The sequence below is a fragment of the Olea europaea genome, unplaced genomic scaffold, assembly GCF_002742605.1.
Source record: "Olea europaea var. sylvestris unplaced genomic scaffold, O_europaea_v1 scaffold199, whole genome shotgun sequence".
NCBI lineage: Eukaryota > Viridiplantae > Streptophyta > Magnoliopsida > Lamiales > Oleaceae > Olea > Olea europaea.
The window spans coordinates 387,921-407,177 of NW_019237766.1; the positions used below are offsets into that span (position 1 = coordinate 387,921).

At 37.3% G+C, this 19,257-nt stretch overlaps 1 protein-coding gene across 1 annotated transcript; it reads right to left on the bottom strand.

Annotated features, from left to right (window-relative positions):
- Nucleotides 1-16,590: 16,590 nt before the first annotated feature.
- On the bottom strand, nt 16,591-19,015 carry LOC111379443 (chalcone synthase J-like). Its single transcript, XM_023002817.1, has 3 exons — nt 18,742-19,015; nt 17,505-18,197; nt 16,591-17,038 (listed from the first exon to the last, which is right to left on the bottom strand). Exons 1-3 carry the CDS (start codon nt 18,917-18,919, stop codon nt 16,737-16,739), a joined length of 1,173 nt encoding a protein of 390 aa, XP_022858585.1. The 5' UTR covers nt 18,920-19,015; the 3' UTR covers nt 16,591-16,736.
- Nucleotides 19,016-19,257: the final 242 nt, after the last annotated feature.

The following is a 19,257-nucleotide window of genomic DNA, read 5'->3' on the forward strand; positions in this document are numbered from 1 at the left end:
AACTGCAATGTGTTCATCTAGTGTCATGTCGTCTACACTTGTATCTCATCAAACATCGATCGCAACTCAAAATGTTATGTCTGCCGAATTAATTGATTACTTCAATCATTATATGCCAATAGACAAAACAATTAAAAAAAGTTCAGAAGAAGTAATTGAATTCTAGTGAAAGTATGAAAGACGTTGGTCAATTATTTCTGCAATTGTGAAAGATCTACTGACACCTCCGGTTAGCACTATTACTTCAGAGATTGCTTTTAGTGCAAGTAAAAGGGTTTTGACCGATATGAGGAGCTGACTAAAAGAAGATGTTATGAAAGCGTTAATGTACGTGAAGAATTGGCAAGACGCTCATTTTCGACTACAAGATAAATACTCTAAAATTGCATATCGTCAGGTAAGTAATATTTGATTTAATTATATTAATCAAAAATTTTTATTTTTTAATCGTTAAATTTAATTTTCTTTAAAAATTTGTACCCGTTAGAACAAGTTGTTTGTGTACAATTTTTAACTCCGCCTACTTAAAATTAATATAGTCGGTCTCAAGTTCGGATAAAGGAGAAGGGTTTACATTTTATCTACTTTAAAAAAAATCAAAAAAATGTATTTTTAAAAAAATTCGTCTTCATTACATAAATATTTAATATTTTATAGAAAATATTACAATATGATAGAAATTAAAAAAAAAATGTCTTCATTAAATTATTTTTAAAAAAAATGCATTAAATTATTTGTGTTTTTTTAACACTTTTTATTATTTTTTTTAAAAGTGTCTTCATTAAATTATTTGTATTTTTCAGTATTTATAATTATAAAAAAAATATGGACGAGCTCGCGAGCCAAAGCTTGGCTCGGCCCACGAGGCTCGACCCATGAGCTCATGGGCCTAGCCGAGCTTGCCCAAAATGAATGAGCCAAGCTTGAGCTCAGCTCGTTCAAAATGAGCCACGAGCTCGTGAGTTTACGGGCCGAGCCCCTACTCACTAGGCTTGAAAGCACCTCTCTGTTGACTGTCTATTTTTCATTTGTATAAATTCTGCCCTGGATCATTTTTGCTGCTCTGAATTCGCAGACTTGTAGTTTATTTGTAGTTTCCATTTCTAGCTTTCTGATTCCCCTGCTGACCCAACCTAATCCCCTTCTTTTGTGCTTGTTTGGCCTGGACTTTTTGGGTTTTACGTGGGCTAACTAGCCCAACTTTCTCTCTTGCTGGGCCATTTCATGCTCTGTCTTTGTGTGGGCAAGAAAAAATCTGGTGCCAGCCCATTATATTAAACCTCGGGCAGTTAGGAAGTCGGATTTTGGAGGATGTGGTGACGTATCTTTGAAGATCAATTTGGATGAGAGTAAAAAAGGAAAATTTATCCTCACCTAGTGTATCATTAATGCTTGGGGAAGAGGATACAGAATTTGAAAATTCTGATTTTGAGTTACAAACGACGGAATTGAAGAACCAACAAAAGAAAATGTTGCTAGGATTGATGTTGAAAAAAAATGTTAAAGCGCCATGGGTAAACCTCTTCAAGGACAATAGGAAAGTGAAGGAAAATATTTAGTTAAAGCCCTTCGAAAATCAATTGGAAGAAGTGGTTTTGGGCAAATCGGATGAAGACAATATTGAGAGCACTTGGGGATATGGTCTTGTTGGGTATTTTGCCGATAGATTTCCAGGAAAAGCAGCCTTACTCCAATTATGTGATTCCTGGAAGGTTAATTACAAATATTATGTACACTCGAGCGGATGGTTGGTTTTCAAATTTGAGACGGATTTGGAAAGACTAAGTGTGTTGCATGGTGGTCCCTACTTGGTATATGGGAGGCCATTAATGTTAAAAGTCATACCCCGTTACTTTTATTTTGATGACAAAGACGTTAGCACTATGTCGGTTTGGATAAACTTACTGGGGTTGCCATTGAAGTTTTGGAACACGAGTGCCTTGGATAAAATTGTCTCCAAGGTTGATAAGCCCATCTCGACCAATAAGGTCACGGTAACTAGAGGGAGATTATCATATGCAAGAGCACTAGCTGAAGTTGATGCATCTATTGAGCTTGTGCGGGTGGTGAAGAAAAGGCTTCCAAATGGCACTTTGAGGGAGCAAGAAATCTTGTTCGAACATGAGCCAAAGTTTTGTGGTTCTTGTAAAGTGTTTGGACACTCTACTCTTGGTTGCAACCACAACAAACAAGCAATAGATGACAAAGGAAACACCAAAAATGGCAAGGCATTAAATCCTCTCATGCCGACGGTAGAAGAGAGAATGTACAGGTTGGACAGATTCATGCAATTTCAAATTTGCAGCAATTTACAGCTAAGACAGCAACACAATCTCAAGTTAATTCAGCTAGAAATGAGGGACAACAGGCTATGGACATGGATGACCAGAAGGGGCAGCCTTCGAATTAAAATTGTACACAGCTACATTCGGATGTTGTGGATGACCAGTAGGGGCAGATTCTGGACCAGGTGGATGCTCCATTCATTGAAGTAGTTAACAGGAAAATGGAGCTGGTCGTGGAAAAAAAATCAGTAAGTATTGCATCATCTCAAGTGCCGACAAATGATAGTTGTCAAATGGAGATTTCTGGGGCAGATTCTACGTCCAAAGTGAGAGAGGCGGCCTCCAAACATGCATGCAATGAAAAGCTCAAAGGGAAGATTGATGAGACAAGAAAAGCTGGGACTAAAGTTGACAAAAAGAAGGGTTCCTTCCTTGCTTCAACATCATGAAGATCGCATCGTAGAATATTAGGGGTTTGAATCTCCCCCAAACAAAATGAGATCCTGGAGTTCATCAAGCTACATTGCATTGATGTTATGGGTATTTTGGAGATGAAGCTTAGAGAAACTAAGTTGAATCGAGTTATGCGGAAAAATTTTGATGGCTTTATGCAAGTCAATAATTTTTGTACTCATAGAGCCGGGCGGATTTTGATCTTGTGGAATCCATCCAAAGTTAATTTGGAAGTTTTGGAGACTACTCTGCTAATCATTCATTGTATCGCTACTTGTAAGGTAACGCCTTATACCTTTCTTGTTAGCTTTGTTTATGCTTTTCATACAATTGTTAGCCAAAGGCCGCTTTGGAACAACATCATGGATTTCAATGTAAATGTTTCATTGCCTTGGATGATTCTTGGTGATTTTAACAACGTACTCAAGTTTGATGAGAAAAGTAACGGTACGAAGGTAACCCCCTATGAAATTAAAGATTTTGCTAATTGTTGTCTTCATGTTGATTTTGCGGATGTGCACTCTATTGGTTGTCTTTACACATGGACTAATAATTCGGTGTGGAGCAAAATTGATAGGGCTATGGTGAATGACATTTGGGTGCAAAATGGTACATATGGATTTGCTGATTTTTTACCTTCAGAGTGCCTTTCCAACCATTCTCCATGTATTGTGACTGTTCATGACCGTGAGGTGAACACCAGGAAATCATTCAAAATCTACAACATGTGGACAAGTCATGAAGATTTCCATGGACTTGTTCAAGTAAGCTGAATTTTGATGTGGTGGGGACAAAGCAATTTGTTCTTTGTAAGAAGTTGCATAAGTTAAAATGAGCATTGAAGGAGCTAAATGTTAAGCACTTTGGGCACATTTCTACTTGGGCAAATGAGGCTAAAAGAGAATTGGAGGCTGCCCAACTCATGCTTCATGATCAGCCCACAAACAAGCATAATCAACTTATGGTGGCAAGTTTGAGAAAGAAAGTCATGGGATATGTGAAGTGGAACGTACCTTTTATTATCAACAAGCAAAGTGCATTTTCCTTAAACAAAGTGACAAGTGTACAAAATTCTTCCACACGGTAGTGAAAAGGAACACAAGGAGAAACTTTATTGCTACTATGCTCAAAGAGGATAGGATGTATACTACTTCACAAGAACAAGTTGCTCGGGAATTTGTCCAACTTTACACCAACTTACTTGGTAAAAGTGAGCCGGTTCGGCCTATTGAGCTGGACATTATTAGCAATGGACCTTTGATATCTTTGGAACAAGGCAACTCATTGATCTAGGAAATTTCTAATGATGAGATCAAAAGAAGCACTCTTTGGTATTGGAGATAATAAATCTTCCAGGACGGATGGTTACACTTTATGTTTATTTAAAAAAGCATGGGGGACTATTTAACATGATTTTGTGGAGGATATCATGGAATTCTTCTAATTGGGATCCATCCTCAAACAAATCAACCACACGGTCATTGCTTTGGTGCCAAAGTCAAGTCACGCACCTAGCATTGTAGATTATAGGCTTATATCTTGTTGTAATGTTATCTACAAAATGATTATTAACATCCTCACTTCTAGATTGAGGCCTATCTTGGAGAATATTGTGGACCATGCACAAGCCACTTTTGTTGAAGGTAGGATTATGATGGAAAACATCTATCTTGCCCAAGAACTCATGAGAAAATATAATAAAAAAGGGTTGCTCTAAGATGCCTCCTAAATATTGATCTAAGGAAAGCTTATGATTCGATAAGTTGGGATTTCCCAAAAGGTGTTTTTGAAGGGTTGCACTTCCCTTTGAGATTTATACAATGGGTTATGGAATGTATTACTTCTCCAACATATTCCATAGCTTTGAACGGAAGTTTACATGGTTTCTTCAAAAGAGTGAAAGGCTTCCAGCAAGGTGATCCTCTATCCCCAGTTTTGTTCGTGCTTTGTACTGAATATTTTTCAAGAATGTTTAGGGCTGTCACGAATGATAGTGAATTCAATTATCATCCTAATTGTGGCCCCTTAAAGATCACTCACTTAGCTTTTGCGAATGATTTGATGCTCTTTGCAAGGGGATATTTTTAGTCGGTACAAATCTAATGGATTACCTTTCCAACTATGGTCTTGTATCGGGTTTAAGGATGAAGATCCTAAAATCCAACTTGTATACAACTAGTATTCGAAGGCAAGAGCTTGATGATATACTTGAACTCACAAATTTCCCGAAGGTTACTATGTCGTTCCATTATTTGGGCATCCATCTTGTCCTAAAGTTAGTTGTTATGCTCAATTTCTTGAAAAAAAAAATACAGCTTATATTGATGCTTGGAATTGCTCCTCTCTATCTTATGTGGGCAAGGTGGAACTTATTAGGGCGGTCCTTCAAGGTGCTGAATGTTTTTGGCTTTCCATCTTCCTTATTCCGACTGCAATTATCTCAAGAATTGTTAGCCTTTGTCGAAAATTTCTTTGGGGCTCCAAGAAGCCTTTGGTGGTGTGGAAGGATGTTTGCCTTCCAAAAGATGAAGGGGGTCTTGGGTTGAAGGACTTGAAGAGTTGGAACTTAGCTTTACTCACTAAATCCCTTTGGAATATTCAACATAAAAAGGACACTCTCCCCTCTTCAAAAAACTGCTAGATTTCATGGATATGTTGCTAAAAACTGTTCCTGCTCCCCAGATTTGTGAACAAGGACAGCCCATGCTATCCATTTAGATGGTGGGAGGAAACAACCTGATTATATCTGCTGGAATAACCTCAAGTCAGTGTGTTGTGTTTCCACAGAACAGTGAGTGTTTTCAGGCAATTCTGGATAGATTTAAGGCCTGGTCAACTGGTGAAAAATTATGCACAAAAATGACCTATGATTACTTCCGGTCGAGAAGTACAAAGAGGATTCGATCTGCTGATGCTTGGAGATCTTGCATAACATCGAAGCACTCATTTTTGCTTTGGTTAGCGGTTCAATCTAAACTCCTAACTAAAGACAAATTTCAATATTTGGATATCGATTGTAATTGTGTTCTTTGTGGGCATATGGCGGAAACAAACCGTTACTCATTTTTTGAATGTTCTTTCACATCTTCCTTATAAGGGAACATTAGACAGTGGCTCATCAGAAGATCCATGTCAACATTTGCTAGTACTTTAAAGTGAATGAAAAAAAAGGCCCGTGGGACATCAAGTCTCAGCAAGGTTAAGAGGATTGCACTTGCAAGTACCATCTACTACATTTGGTTAGCGTGTAACATGAAGATTTTTTAAGACCTTTCACCTCACTTGGATTATATTGTGAGAGGGATCGAGACACATGTATATAAAGTTATGTTCTCTTTGTATTTGGATGTCTTGATCCATTTCGAGTCCTTAGTGTTGGGTATGCCCGGAGTAATTGTACGTAACATTGGCTTTTTTTGTCCGAGTATGCACGGTGTACTTGTATATGAAATTTTGATCAATGAAATTTACATTTACCAGTAAAAAAAGATTCTTTTTTAATTTTGGTAAGTACGGTGCCAGGGTCTTCCTCATTTTTGTCAATAAAAGCATCAACAGTGGAGATCCAAGCTCACCCCCAACCACTGAGGCGATCGTCCGCCTAGTATACACCTGAATTGCCATAATTCTACTTTATGGGATCGACAATTATTGTTGCAACCCGCTTCTAGGAGCAATGGAATGAAGCATTGGAAACTACTATCCTTTAAAACTCATAAAGAGACGTGTCCGTTTTCCTTTAAAAACTCAACAACCAAAAAATATTTTATGCACTCTGTCTAAGGACATACCATTCTTGTGGATTTCCTCAATACTTGTGGTCCTATACTTTGTAAGATTAACATATTCAATTAGAGTCATGTTATACGTAGTCTTGTTCAATTTACTTTTTGTAACCTTCATTCGTAGTCCCATACTGAAGGAAAAAGTTGCTAATTTTATTCTTGTAGTCAATCTCATACTTTAAATGAAAAAGTAACTCTTTGCTACATTTCCTTCTCATATATTTGACAATCTATCTTCTGAAGGAAAAAAGAAAACATTATCATAATGTAAGAAGTCAAGTTGCACATATATAAAAATTTGTTGCAACAATATGCTCAAAAGAGAGGTCTTATTATGCCTATGTATACTCGTAAACTCGACGGCTCTACTCATGCTCTCCGCTACAAGTCACGTGTCTCTCTGGATGGAAAAATATATAAAGTATGAGCATATTTTTCCACACTAAAAGATGTTGAAAATTGACGCCGGGTAAGATAGTGATTATCCTATTGGCTTGTTGTAGCAGATGATTCGCAAGAAAGAAACGAAAGAAAAATGCCCAAAAAACCAGAGAAAATACTCTAAAATCAACTCAATATTATTAATAATGCAGAATAACCAAAATTAACCCACAAGCCGGGTTAAATAACTACAAAATACGAAATTATAGGAAAATTACCAAAAATGGCAAAATCTTGAAATTACACCAGAATAAAATATTAAGTAAAAGAAGTAGGTTGCCAAAAATTTGGCTCAATTCAAGTTTTCTAACATATGGAAAAGGGGAAACAAAATATTACCATAAATAGCAAAAAATAACTAAAAATTAAATTTCAAAAAAAAAATAGCAGATTTTGGGCTCAAAATTGATGCCTAGCTCGGTGGTCAAAATGTGCATGTCAAAGAGAGCTTTCCGAATTGGGGTCATAATAGCGATTCTAATAACCTAGCCAAAATTATGGTCAAATTTCAACAAAGACGCGTCCAATTCCCCCAATCAAGGAAATAATTACGATTCACTTTCCATCTTTGCGCCGATCCGTCATCTCATGGTATCTCAGCGCCATCATCGTGTTATCTGACAAATCAGCATCACTCGACTTGGATCCTCCTATATCAGTCACCCCGGGTTGGAAAGAACTCGCCCTCAAGTTCACAGTAGTTTCATCGAACTCCACAAAACAAAGGCTTAGGTGTTTCACAGTGAAGACATCAGAGGTCTTCAAATGGCTAGGGAGGCGCAACCTGTAAGCATTATCATTGATCTTCTACAGCACTTCACAAGGTCCAATCTTCCGCACCTTTAGCTTATTGTACTTCCCAGCTGGAAAACGATTACGAGTTAATACTGCCCAAACAAAATCACCAATATCAAACAACACCTGGCGTCGATGACTATCTACCTGAGCCTTGTACTTAGTATTACTATCCTGTATGGACAGCTTCACCTGCTCATGGACACCCCGAAGATGCTCAGTCATCTCATCAGCTTTGTTATTAAAGCGACCTACATGTGGAATTGGAGCCAAATCAAGTACCCCGGATGAGTTCCGACCATAGACAATTTCAAAAGGACTCAATCCGGTGGTTCCATTCCTCGACCGGTTATAAGCAAACTCTGGTTGAGGTAATGCCAAATCCCACTGCTTCGATTTAGTCCCTGCCAAGCTTCTCAAAAGATTTCCCAAACTCCAATTCACCACCTCGTCTGACCATCTGTTTGGGGATGGTATGCGCTGCTAAAATTCAACTTCGTTCCAAGTTTCTCCCATAAACTCCTCCAGAAATGACTCATAAACTTAGTGTCACAGTCAGAAGTAATGGACTATGGAATACCATGTAAATGCACAATCTCTCTGAAATAAAGATGAGCAATCTGAGTAGCATCCATTGACTTCCAGCAAGCCACAAAATGAGCCATCTTTGAAAATCTATCAACCACAACAAGAATGGAATCCATCGCCCGCTGTGAACGAGGTAAGCCCGCTGTGAACGAGGTATGCCCAAGTCAAAATCCATGCTGATATCAAACCAAGGAGCTTCAGGTACGGGTAACGGTGTGTACAATCCAGCATTAGTAAGAGCTCCTTTAGACCGCTGACATACATAACACTGCTCCACATAAAGCGCCACATCACTGCTCAACTTGGGCCAGTAATAATCAGAAGAGACCAATGCCAATGTCTTGTCTCGTCCAAAATGTCCTTTGTTATGAAGTTCACTAATAATCTGCTGCCTTAGTGAACAATTCGGAATGCATAACTGCAATCCACGAAACAGGTAACCATTATGTAAAATAAAATCATGTCGGTGATTATTAGTTACCTCCCGAATTATCTTCCCAAATGAAGGATCTGCAGCATACATATCAGGAAATGCCTCAAATTCGACAATCTTGGTGCTCATGGTGGTGAGGAGTAATGTGCGACGGCTCAATACATCTGCTACTCGATTCAAACTTCTTGCTTGATGCCTTAGTGTGAAAGTAAACTCCTGCAAGTACGCCACCCATTTGCATGTTGCCTACTCAGCTTGTACTGACCATTGATGTACTTCAAGGCCTCATGATCAGTAACAAGGATGAACTCCCTCTGTACCAGATAATGACGCCAATGCTTCAGGGTCTGAACTATAGCATAGAACTCCAAGTCATAAGTGGAATAATTTTTCTTCGATCCCGATAGCTTCTCACTGAAAAAGGCTACTGGACACCCCTCCTGACTCAGAACACCACCAATACCAACTCTAGACCCATCACAATTTACCTCAAACACCTTCTCAAAGTCCAAAAGTGCCAAGACTGGGGCCTCTGTCATCTTCTGCTTAACCAACTGAAAGCTAGCCTCTACCTCCTCGGTCCATTAAAAATCATGCCCTTTAAGGCACTTTGTGATAGGAACAATCAAGGTACTAAAGTTTCTGATAAACCGACGATAGAAGGATGCCAATCCATGGAAACTTGACATCGTGCAAAGTTTTTGGCTTGGGCCAATACAAAACTCCCTCAATTTTGGATTGATCTGCATGAACACCATCAGTAGATACAACAAAACCCAAAAAAGTTACAGAAGTTGTGAAGAAAGAATACTTATTCTGATTGATGAATAAGTGTTCAGTCCTCATTACATCAAAGACAGCACGAAGATGATTAAAATGTGACTCCCATGTCGGACTATAAATAAGTATGTCGTCAAAATAGACTACCACAAATTTCCCCATGAAAGGCTGTAAAACCTGATGCATAAACCTCATAAAAGTGTTAGGTGTGTTGGATAGTCCAAAGGGCATGACCATCCACTCGTACAATCCATGTTATGTCTTGAACACGGTCTTCCACTCATCTCCAGGCCTGATTCTGATCTGGTGGTACCCGCTTTTAAGGTCAATTTTTGAGAAGACCTTAGAACCGGACAATTGATCTAACATGTCGTCCAAGCGGGGAATTGGAAACCTATACTTCACTGTAATCCTATTAATTGCCCTGTTGTCAACACACATACGCCACGACTCATCTTTCTTCGACACTAGTAGAGCAGGAACTACACAAGGACTCATACTCTCACGAATGTAGCCCCTTTCCAATAATTCTACCACCTGTCGCTGCAACTCTTCAGCTTTCTTGGGACTGAGGTGATATGCTGGTCGGTTTGGTAGACTCAACCCCAGAATAAGGTCGATCTAATGTTGAATTTCCCTCGTAGGTGGTAATCCTGGAGGAAGATCCTCCGACATCAAGTCAGAAAACTCCATCAGTAGTTGCTGCACTTCTGCTGGTAATTCCGAATCCACATTCGCTGCACTATTTTCACAAGGCATTAAAGCATAAACTATTTTTTCACGCCCAACCTCAACCAAGAACCTGGATATAAAAAGTAGATTGATATTACTAACTACCGGGGTAGGGATGTTTTCTCCCCTGCGAGGCGCCAAAACAATTTTCTTCCCTTTGATGCTAAGAGAATAAGTATTCTTCCGTCCATCATGAATAACGCTGCGATCATACTGCCAAGGTCATCCCAACAAAACATGACACGCGTCTATTGATACCACATCACACTAGGCATTATCAAAATATTTTTTTCCAATCGAAAAAGACACCAAGCACCGTTTTTCTACCGTTACCTCACTGCCTTTATTCAACCAAGACAATTTGTATGGTTTGGGATGACGATCCATCTTCAGTTGCAGTTTCTCAATAGCCTCCTCAGACACTACATTCTCACAACTACCACTATCAATTATCAGCTTGCAGACTCTATCAGCAACCGCGCAGGTTGTGTAGAAAATGTTGGTCCTCAACCAATCATCCCCTGAATCGCCCTTGGGAGTCAGCAGGCTCTTTCAAACGACCAGGGTCTCCTAGCCATCTCCATATAGCACGTCCTCATCTTCACCATCATCATACACAGGCTCCCCAACTTCCTCGAACTCTTCTATCATATCCTCCTCAATCAGAAGATTTTTATTCTTCTGACCAGCAAGCTTCTGCAATCAGTAGCTCTATGCCCCTATTCACCACACCTGAAACACTTAATACTTGAGAGCTGGAATTGTCCCGCTGTGGCTGATAAGCAGGACGAGATTCTTGAGGGCGAACTGGCTGACTACCTTCACCTCTGACCACTGGCCTCCTACTCTGCTATTTCTCCACTGCAAGTGCCTGCTGATATGCCTCAGAAACCATCCACAATGAATGAAGGTTGAGAACATCCTGTAGGGACTGCCTTAATCCCCCCTCCCCAAATACCGTGCTACCATCTGCTCCTCCGTCTCAAATAAATCATTTCGAGCCACCAGCTGATAGAATTCCTCAGTATAATCATTGACTGATCTCACGCTTTGCCTCAGTGAATGAAGCCTCTGAAACAAAGTTTAAGTATAGCCGAAATGGAGGAAGTGCCCTTTCATCTTCTTCCAGTCAGTAATTTTGGATTTTCCCTGTCGCTCCCGTGAACGCTTCAACTGTTCCCAGCATACAGATGCTCTACCTTTGAGTTTGATGGTGACCAGTTTCACTTTGACACGATCTGGAACCTCCTTATATTCAAAAATCCGCTCCACTTCATTCAGCCAATCAATAAATCCTTCAACCTGCAACGTACCAAAAAACTCAGGCATATCCACTCTGAAACTGAGATCCACATGACGATCCTCCCATCAACGATGCTCCCAAACTCGAGCATGATGGTGATACGGGTTTTTGAAACTGGTATTGAAATCATGACCCTCCACATCAGAACTCCTGCTCCGCCAAACGTTAGGTTAACTACGCAACTTGTCTCTGCAAATCTTCAGTCGTCACGTCCTGAATATTACGATCACGGTGTGGGACTTTCTCAATCGAAACTTGCCCTCGACGACCACGACCATGTCCACCAACCACTATAACCGATGGAATTTATCTCCCAAGAAGATGCTGGTACTCTGATACCAACTGACGCCGGGTAGATAGTGATTATCATATTGACTTGTTGTAGTAAATGATTCGCAAGAAAGAAACGAAAGAAAAAGGCCCAAAAAACAAGAGAAAATACTTTGAAATCAACTCAATATTATTAATAATGGAGAACGACCAAAATTAACCCACAAGCTGGGTTAAATAGCTGCAAAATACAAAATTATTGAAAAATTATCAAAAATGGAAAAATCTCGAAATTACACCAGAATAAATTATTAAGTAAAAGAAGTAGATTGCCAAAAAATTGGCTCAATTTGAGTTTTCTAACATATGAAAAAAGGAAAACGAAATATTACCATAAATAGCAAAAAATAACTAAAAATTGAATTTCGAAAAGGAAAAAAGCAGATTTTGGGCTCGAAATTGATGTATGCTCGGTGGCCACAACGTGCGCGCCGAAGAGAGCTTTCCGGATTGGGGTCATAATAACGATTCTGATAATCGTAGCCAAAGTTATGGTCAAATTACCAAAAAGGTGTCTAATTCCCCCAATCAAGAAAATAATTGCGATTCACTTTCCATCTTTGTGCCGATCTGCCATCTCATGGTATCTCAGCGCTATCATCGTGTTATCTGACAAATTAGCATCACTCGACTCAGATCCTCCTGCATCAAAAATGCAGTAGCCAAAGTTGCTTATGAAGCTTTATCATTAATAATATTACACGCAAATCCAAAATATTTCTTAATTTTTTAATTACACATTTTTCATCAATACACTATTCAGAAATATATTTTTTTGGCAAGAATGTGGCTCAAACAAGGGCTTAATCTTTTAGTACAAAGTTAAAATTATATAAGAATAACTTGTTATGTATACAAACTTTTTAAAAATCAAGATATTATTAAGAAAATGACAAAATTCGATTATATGGTGACATTAATTATAATTTAGCTGACTATACGCGATTTCAGTATAATTATGTTGTATTCAAAAATGAATATCTTGTCAATCATTTACGCACATTAGGACTTCCAAAATATCTTCTTTAAGTTTGTTCCTGACCTTGGACATAATTTGTTTACCTGCACTAAAAAACAGACTCTGAACTGTAGTGTTAGTAGGAGATGTTAGTAGATCTTTTGCAATCGTAGAAATAAAAGGGTATTTTTTGTATTAGTTAAAAACAGACTCCGAAACTATAGTGTTAGTAGGAGATGTTAGTAGATCTTTTGCAATCGTAGAAATAAAAGGGTATTTTTGTTAGTTCTTTTGCAAAAAACAAGTAAATCAAATTGTACTGCATCAATAGGTTCTAAGTTACAAAGCATTTGATGGTTAAAACATCTATGTAATTCAGCGGATATTCAATTGGACTTATGCCGATGTTTGATTATATAAAGGAATTAGAAGAATCTCATGCATCAAATTTTTCATCCTTCAAATAAACTCACTATTTCTGCGTCGTCTTGTCATATTTTACTAGGGATAGAAATTGGGCTTGTCAATTCGAGCCACCCGTGGTTTGGCTCGAAAAAAGCCCGAACGAACCTAACTCGAAGTTCGAAAGAACCGAGTCGAGGCTCGAGCCAAGCCCCATTTTAGGGCACAAGCCGAACCCGAGCTGGCCCGTGTGGATCATCTAGCCGGCTAGTAAAATTAAAAAAAAAAACGAAAAAGACTTAAAAAGGCAGTTTTGTAGCTGCCTTTAAAAAGACAGCACACTTGTGCTGCTTTCCTATGTATTATAAAAGAAAAAAATTGAACAGGCTCGAACTCGGCAAGGCCCTTGTTGAAAGATCGGGTCAAGTCTCGATTTTTTGGTCAAGTTTTTGTTTGGCTCGGTTCGGGAAAAAATGTCCAACTTAATTTTACTCGAGCCAAACTCGAGCCTGGCATTTCAGCTTGCGACTCGTTAACATCCTATATTTTACTGACTAGTTTGACCAAATAAAAAATTTAAAATGATTAAAGTAATAGTAAAAAAAAAATTATTTATTCAAAGGGGCCAAAGATCAAGTTCCAAAACCTCCCACGTAAATTTCACACTTTTCACCAATCAAACATCTTATCTAATTTTATTATTTTTTTCAAAAATAATATATTTGATATGGATATCTAGCAATCCCCTATATGAAAGAAATAAAATAAAAATAAATATCATTCTGGAGTGTAAAAGAATTTCTGCAAGTTTAGGTATCTTCCGATTTGAACATTGATTTATTATATTATATATATAAAGTTTGCCAACACAATGTCTTAACCTCCACGTTATGGCTGCAAAGTGAGACAATAGTATATACGCATGACTTCTAAGATAATCATTGAATTCTCGAGACTTTGTTCATTTCGACCATGAACTTTCCAAATTTATTTGAATACTCTAGAGAATCACTCTTAATTCTCATAGGAAGTAGCTCCTACGTCCTCACTCCAACATTTATTTTCTATCGAGAGAGCACAGTATCTAAGCACCCAAGGTCCAATCATAGACTATATAGTATTCGTGTGGAATGTGATTCAAACCACCAATTTTATCTTGTTTTGGTTGGCACCGTTTTTATGAAGTTGAAAAAATCAGTGCTTGTTAGGGCTTGGGCATCGTGTGAATGATTTAAAAGCCACCCAAAGTCGATGTAATATAAATTTGATCATTTCTATCAATCCACTTGTTTCTCATATTCTCTTCTAATTTTACGTTTTATAAAATAATTATTTTCAAAAATTATTTTGTTCAAATTATCTTGGAAATAAAAATAAGTTAACTAAAAAATTTATTTATAAGCAAATTAATTATTTTATAATTAAAAAATTTATTTATAAGTCAAGAGTCAATTTTAAGATTAAAATCACTTTTGTTTCTCACGTTTGTCTTAAAAATAAAAATCTACTAATAAGACAAAAAATCATTATAAAATATAAAATTTATTCACTTGTGTAAAAATTTTAGAAAAGTACAAATTTAACTTATAATTGCTTATATATAAAAAATAATAACTAAAAAATTATAAGCAAAATATCACTTATGAGTAAAAAATTTCACACCAGAAATTATAAATTGAAAATTTAACTAAGGAGCATATATATAATTTTACTTGTAAAAGAATTTCAAAATCAATAAATAATAAACTCTCAAGCTTTAGTTTGACTGTTTTAAAAATAACCATTAAAATCATTAGAATTGGTTCGTTCGTAAACACAAAAAATCAATACTTTAGAAAACCCAAGAATTTGGTGTTTCCCATTGCATTGCTGAAGGTTTCTCCCATTAATGATTTATCAATCACCGAATCTTCATTCTCCAAAATATAAATTTCAAAATATAAATTACTCAAACAACTCTGGGAAAATCTTATGTAATTGACCTCGACTTCCATGGATGGATATTAAAACAACCTGAGTTTTGGCCGGAAAATGAAAATATATATTGTCATGGAATTCGTCACAGGTGGTGAACACTTCTATAGTATTGTAATTTCACGCGCACTTTGTTCCAATGGTTGTCAAGAATATAATTAGATGAATAATTCTTGGCGTAATGTACACCAAGCATGGCCCTAATTAGATTACGCAATTTCGAAGGAGTATTTTTTTTTCTTCTTCTGGCATGGAATAGACGTTAATTATTTTTTTTATTTTTTTTTTGGTTGGTGGGGGGGGGGGGGGGGGGTCTTTTGGGGGGGGGGGGGGGGGGGGGGGGCAATTCTGAATTATTTCTGAATATTTTTGCTGAGGAATTAAATGTTGAAGAGATTTATTTAGGGGTCTTTATTATTTGTGAATTTATTTTTTTTTTAAATTGGTTTTATGTGTAAGTGGAATGAATGTACTAGAAGTCTAGAACTGCTAGGACTAGTGTTTGTTTATCGTTATTTAAATTTTTACTTGAATCTTTCTTACAATATTATTGTTTATGGTATTGGCCGTTTTCTAACTTCATTAATGTACATTTAATGTGGGGTTCCAACTAGACATGATATAGTTGAGGATTTAATGTACCAATAATATGTCGCTGTATGTAATAATAAATATAATTATATTATGTCTTCAAATGAACGGGACAGATCGACTTCTTCTGTTTATATTTTTTAACAATCATTTGAGAATTGAGTAATTTTTTATTTTTTATTTTTAAATTCCACCCTCCCCTCACAAATGAGACTCGAGATCACTGACCTAGTAAGACTTCGTCTTACCATTTGAGCTGGGTATCGATCTCAAGTGACAAATTCAATTGAGATGAAGTTTCAAATAAGAACTAGTATACTAATGGTTTATTATTTTTTGTTTAGATTTAGTCCCAAATTATATATAAATGATAATTTAGTTACAAATGTATGTTATCTACGTATACGTTGTAAAATACCAAAAAATGAAAAAAAAAAAAAGTATTTTAAAGTTCCAAATAAACTCTTTAATTGAATTTTATAAGTGAGATTTTTAGGCATTTAGTGATCAAAACCCTATGTGGAATTAAATTTTTATTTAGAATTAGAGAGTTTGTAGTATTAGGATTTAATTTAATTATCACCTCCATTATAATTTTTTATGAAAATTATATAGATTTTTATTGTTAAATTATTGTACCCTTGATGTGGAAGAATCTTTTAATAATCAGAAAAAAAGGTGATTGACTATAAAGAAGAAAATTCAAAATTCTCATCCTAAATATTGTGTAACAAGGGAAATTTAAAATTTGATCAAAGAATTAATTGCACGTATATATTGAAAGTTCTTCCACATACAATGAAAAGCCAATCAACAACCAATTACCCGAAAACAACAACAAAATAATACGGTCGTTATTACACATCCAAATTTATTTCTGACTTGCCTAGTAAATTGGCACACTATGCAGCACCACGGTTTCGACCGTTAGCCCCGGTCCAAACCCAAACAAAACACCCCAGTCCAGCCCCTCTCCGGTGGTACTCATCCCCCCTTTGGTGGCGGACCTCCTCATCTCATCCAAGATAAAAAGCACACAAGCGCTTGACATGTTCCCATACTCGCTTAACACATGTCTAGTTGATCGCAATTTTTCGGGTTTTAGGGCTAATGTTGCTTCAACTTGGTCCAAAATTGCTGGACCGCCAGGATGAGCAATCCAAAAAATTGAATTCCAATCAGAAATACCTGACAACGACAAAATTTAAATAAATAAATTTCAATTAAAATAGTTTAACATGACACCAGAGCTGTCCAATTTGGGAGATCAAATTTTATAGGCACGCACTTATATTTTGTGGATGTGAGATGACTTTTGATGGAAAAGATGAATTTGTGGCAGATATAAGCCTTTGTATGTGAAGAAATTTTAAACTTTTAATTTATAATAGATAAAAATGATTGTTGAATATATGGATAAAACTCGTAGATCAATTAAAATGTGTAGGCGAAAATAAAGTTTGACAGTTTATGAATGAATTATATATTTTGTAAATAATAATAATAATAATAATAATAATAATAATAATAATAATAAATTATACTTAATTACTTTTTTTCATGTCACTTTTTCATTAAAAAATTATTTTTTGAAAGTGATTCTCATTATTTTTGAGATATGAAATTTTTAAAATGAGTTAAGGTTTAACAATACCTAAAGGCTGGAATGCTTCAGTCAGGCTTTTTTCAACGTTCTTCGATATCAATCCCGGAACATCCTTGAGAAGGTGAAATGTTAATCCAACTTCACGTAAATGGCCATCAATGGCACCTTCACTATCTGGTAATATAGTTTGTGCGGCTGAAACGAGCTGAAAAAGTGGCCTTTCCACCCCGATCACCGGGTCAGAACCCACAATCACGGCGGCTGCGCCGTCGCCAAACAGTGCCTGCCCAACTAGACTGTCCAAATGAGTGTCATTCGGTCCCCGGAATGTAACTGCAGTAATTTCCGAGCACACTACAAGAACCCGTGCCCCTTTGTTGTTCTCTGCCAAGTCCTTAGCCATGCGCAGGACGGTGCCACCGGCGAAGCAACCCTGTTGGTACATCATGAAGCGTTTCACGGAGGGGCGAAGGCCGAGGAGCTTGGTGAGTTGGTAGTCGGCGCCGGGCATGTCCACCCCACTGGTGGTGCAGAAGACTAAATGGGTGATTTTTGACTTAGACTGGCCCCATTCCTTGATTGCTTTTTGTGCAGCTTCCTTGCCTAGTTTTGGCACTTCCACCACCACAATATCTTGCCTTGCATCGAGTGATGGTGCCATGTATTCACACATGTGAGGATTCTCTTTCAGAATTTCTTCTGTCAAGTGCATGTAACGTTTTTTTATCATCGATTTATCACCTGCAAATTTGTTATACGTTAACCGTTCAATATAATAGTAGATATTCATTTTTCTTCTTTAACACTGTCCAATCGAATTGAAAACCTGAGAAAAGCTTTCAATTGCATGGTGATTTCTTAATCATAAAGGTAGCAAATTAAAGCCTAATAACAATATAGACAGAGCAAAAGCAATACTACATGTACATCAGAGATGTACAAAAGGATTTACAGAATGTCACATGGTGACATTTCGTTGAATTTTGAGCATAAAGCATAGTTAAAACAGTAAATCAAGTGTCGTGTGCATTTTTAATGTAAAAGAATTACTTCTGACAGTTCAAACACTCATAAGCCTCCATGCAACAACTTAACGTTACGTAGCATCGCCACCGCCGTGTAGCATCGCGAAGCATTCTACTTTTAGAAAGATTAATGAAGATATGCATGCACAAACTCAAAAGAAATAACCTAAGAAGCAAGTTAAAGAAATTATTTTCAACTTTTCTTAGAAAACATGTCCCTAGGGAAAACTATCAATTCAAGACTTCTTATGGTAACTTACACATGCGCTTAAATTTTTCTTTAAGCTCAGTTTTGTGTTCACTATCTGTGATGCGGAAATAGTAATCCGGATAAGTGCTCTGGTCGACGCAATTCAACGGCGTTGCTGTCCCGATAGCCATGATGGTGGCGGGCCCTTCAGCCCTTTGAGCTTGGCGAAACTCCTCGACAGTTACCATTTTCGACTGAAATTAAGAATTTTAGGTTCTGAGGTGTTGGCTACGCTTGTCGGAGAGAGAACTGAAATGTTTTAGTGTGAGAGTGAAGAGTTACAATTGAGTATATATAAAGGCCGAAGAAGGCCATTGGTAGCTGAGAGTCACGTGAATATTCCTCAACAACTTCAGAGGCCGGGTGGCACGTGGCGGACGTACCAGCCCGGTCCGGCCCGGTCCGGTTTATCTCGTACTTGGCTATCAAACCCTCCATTTGATACCTAATTTTCAAAGTAATTACTCGCCAGGAAATATCTTTTACTCTCCCGTCTCACCATTTTCATCATCAATGCCCTCAGCCA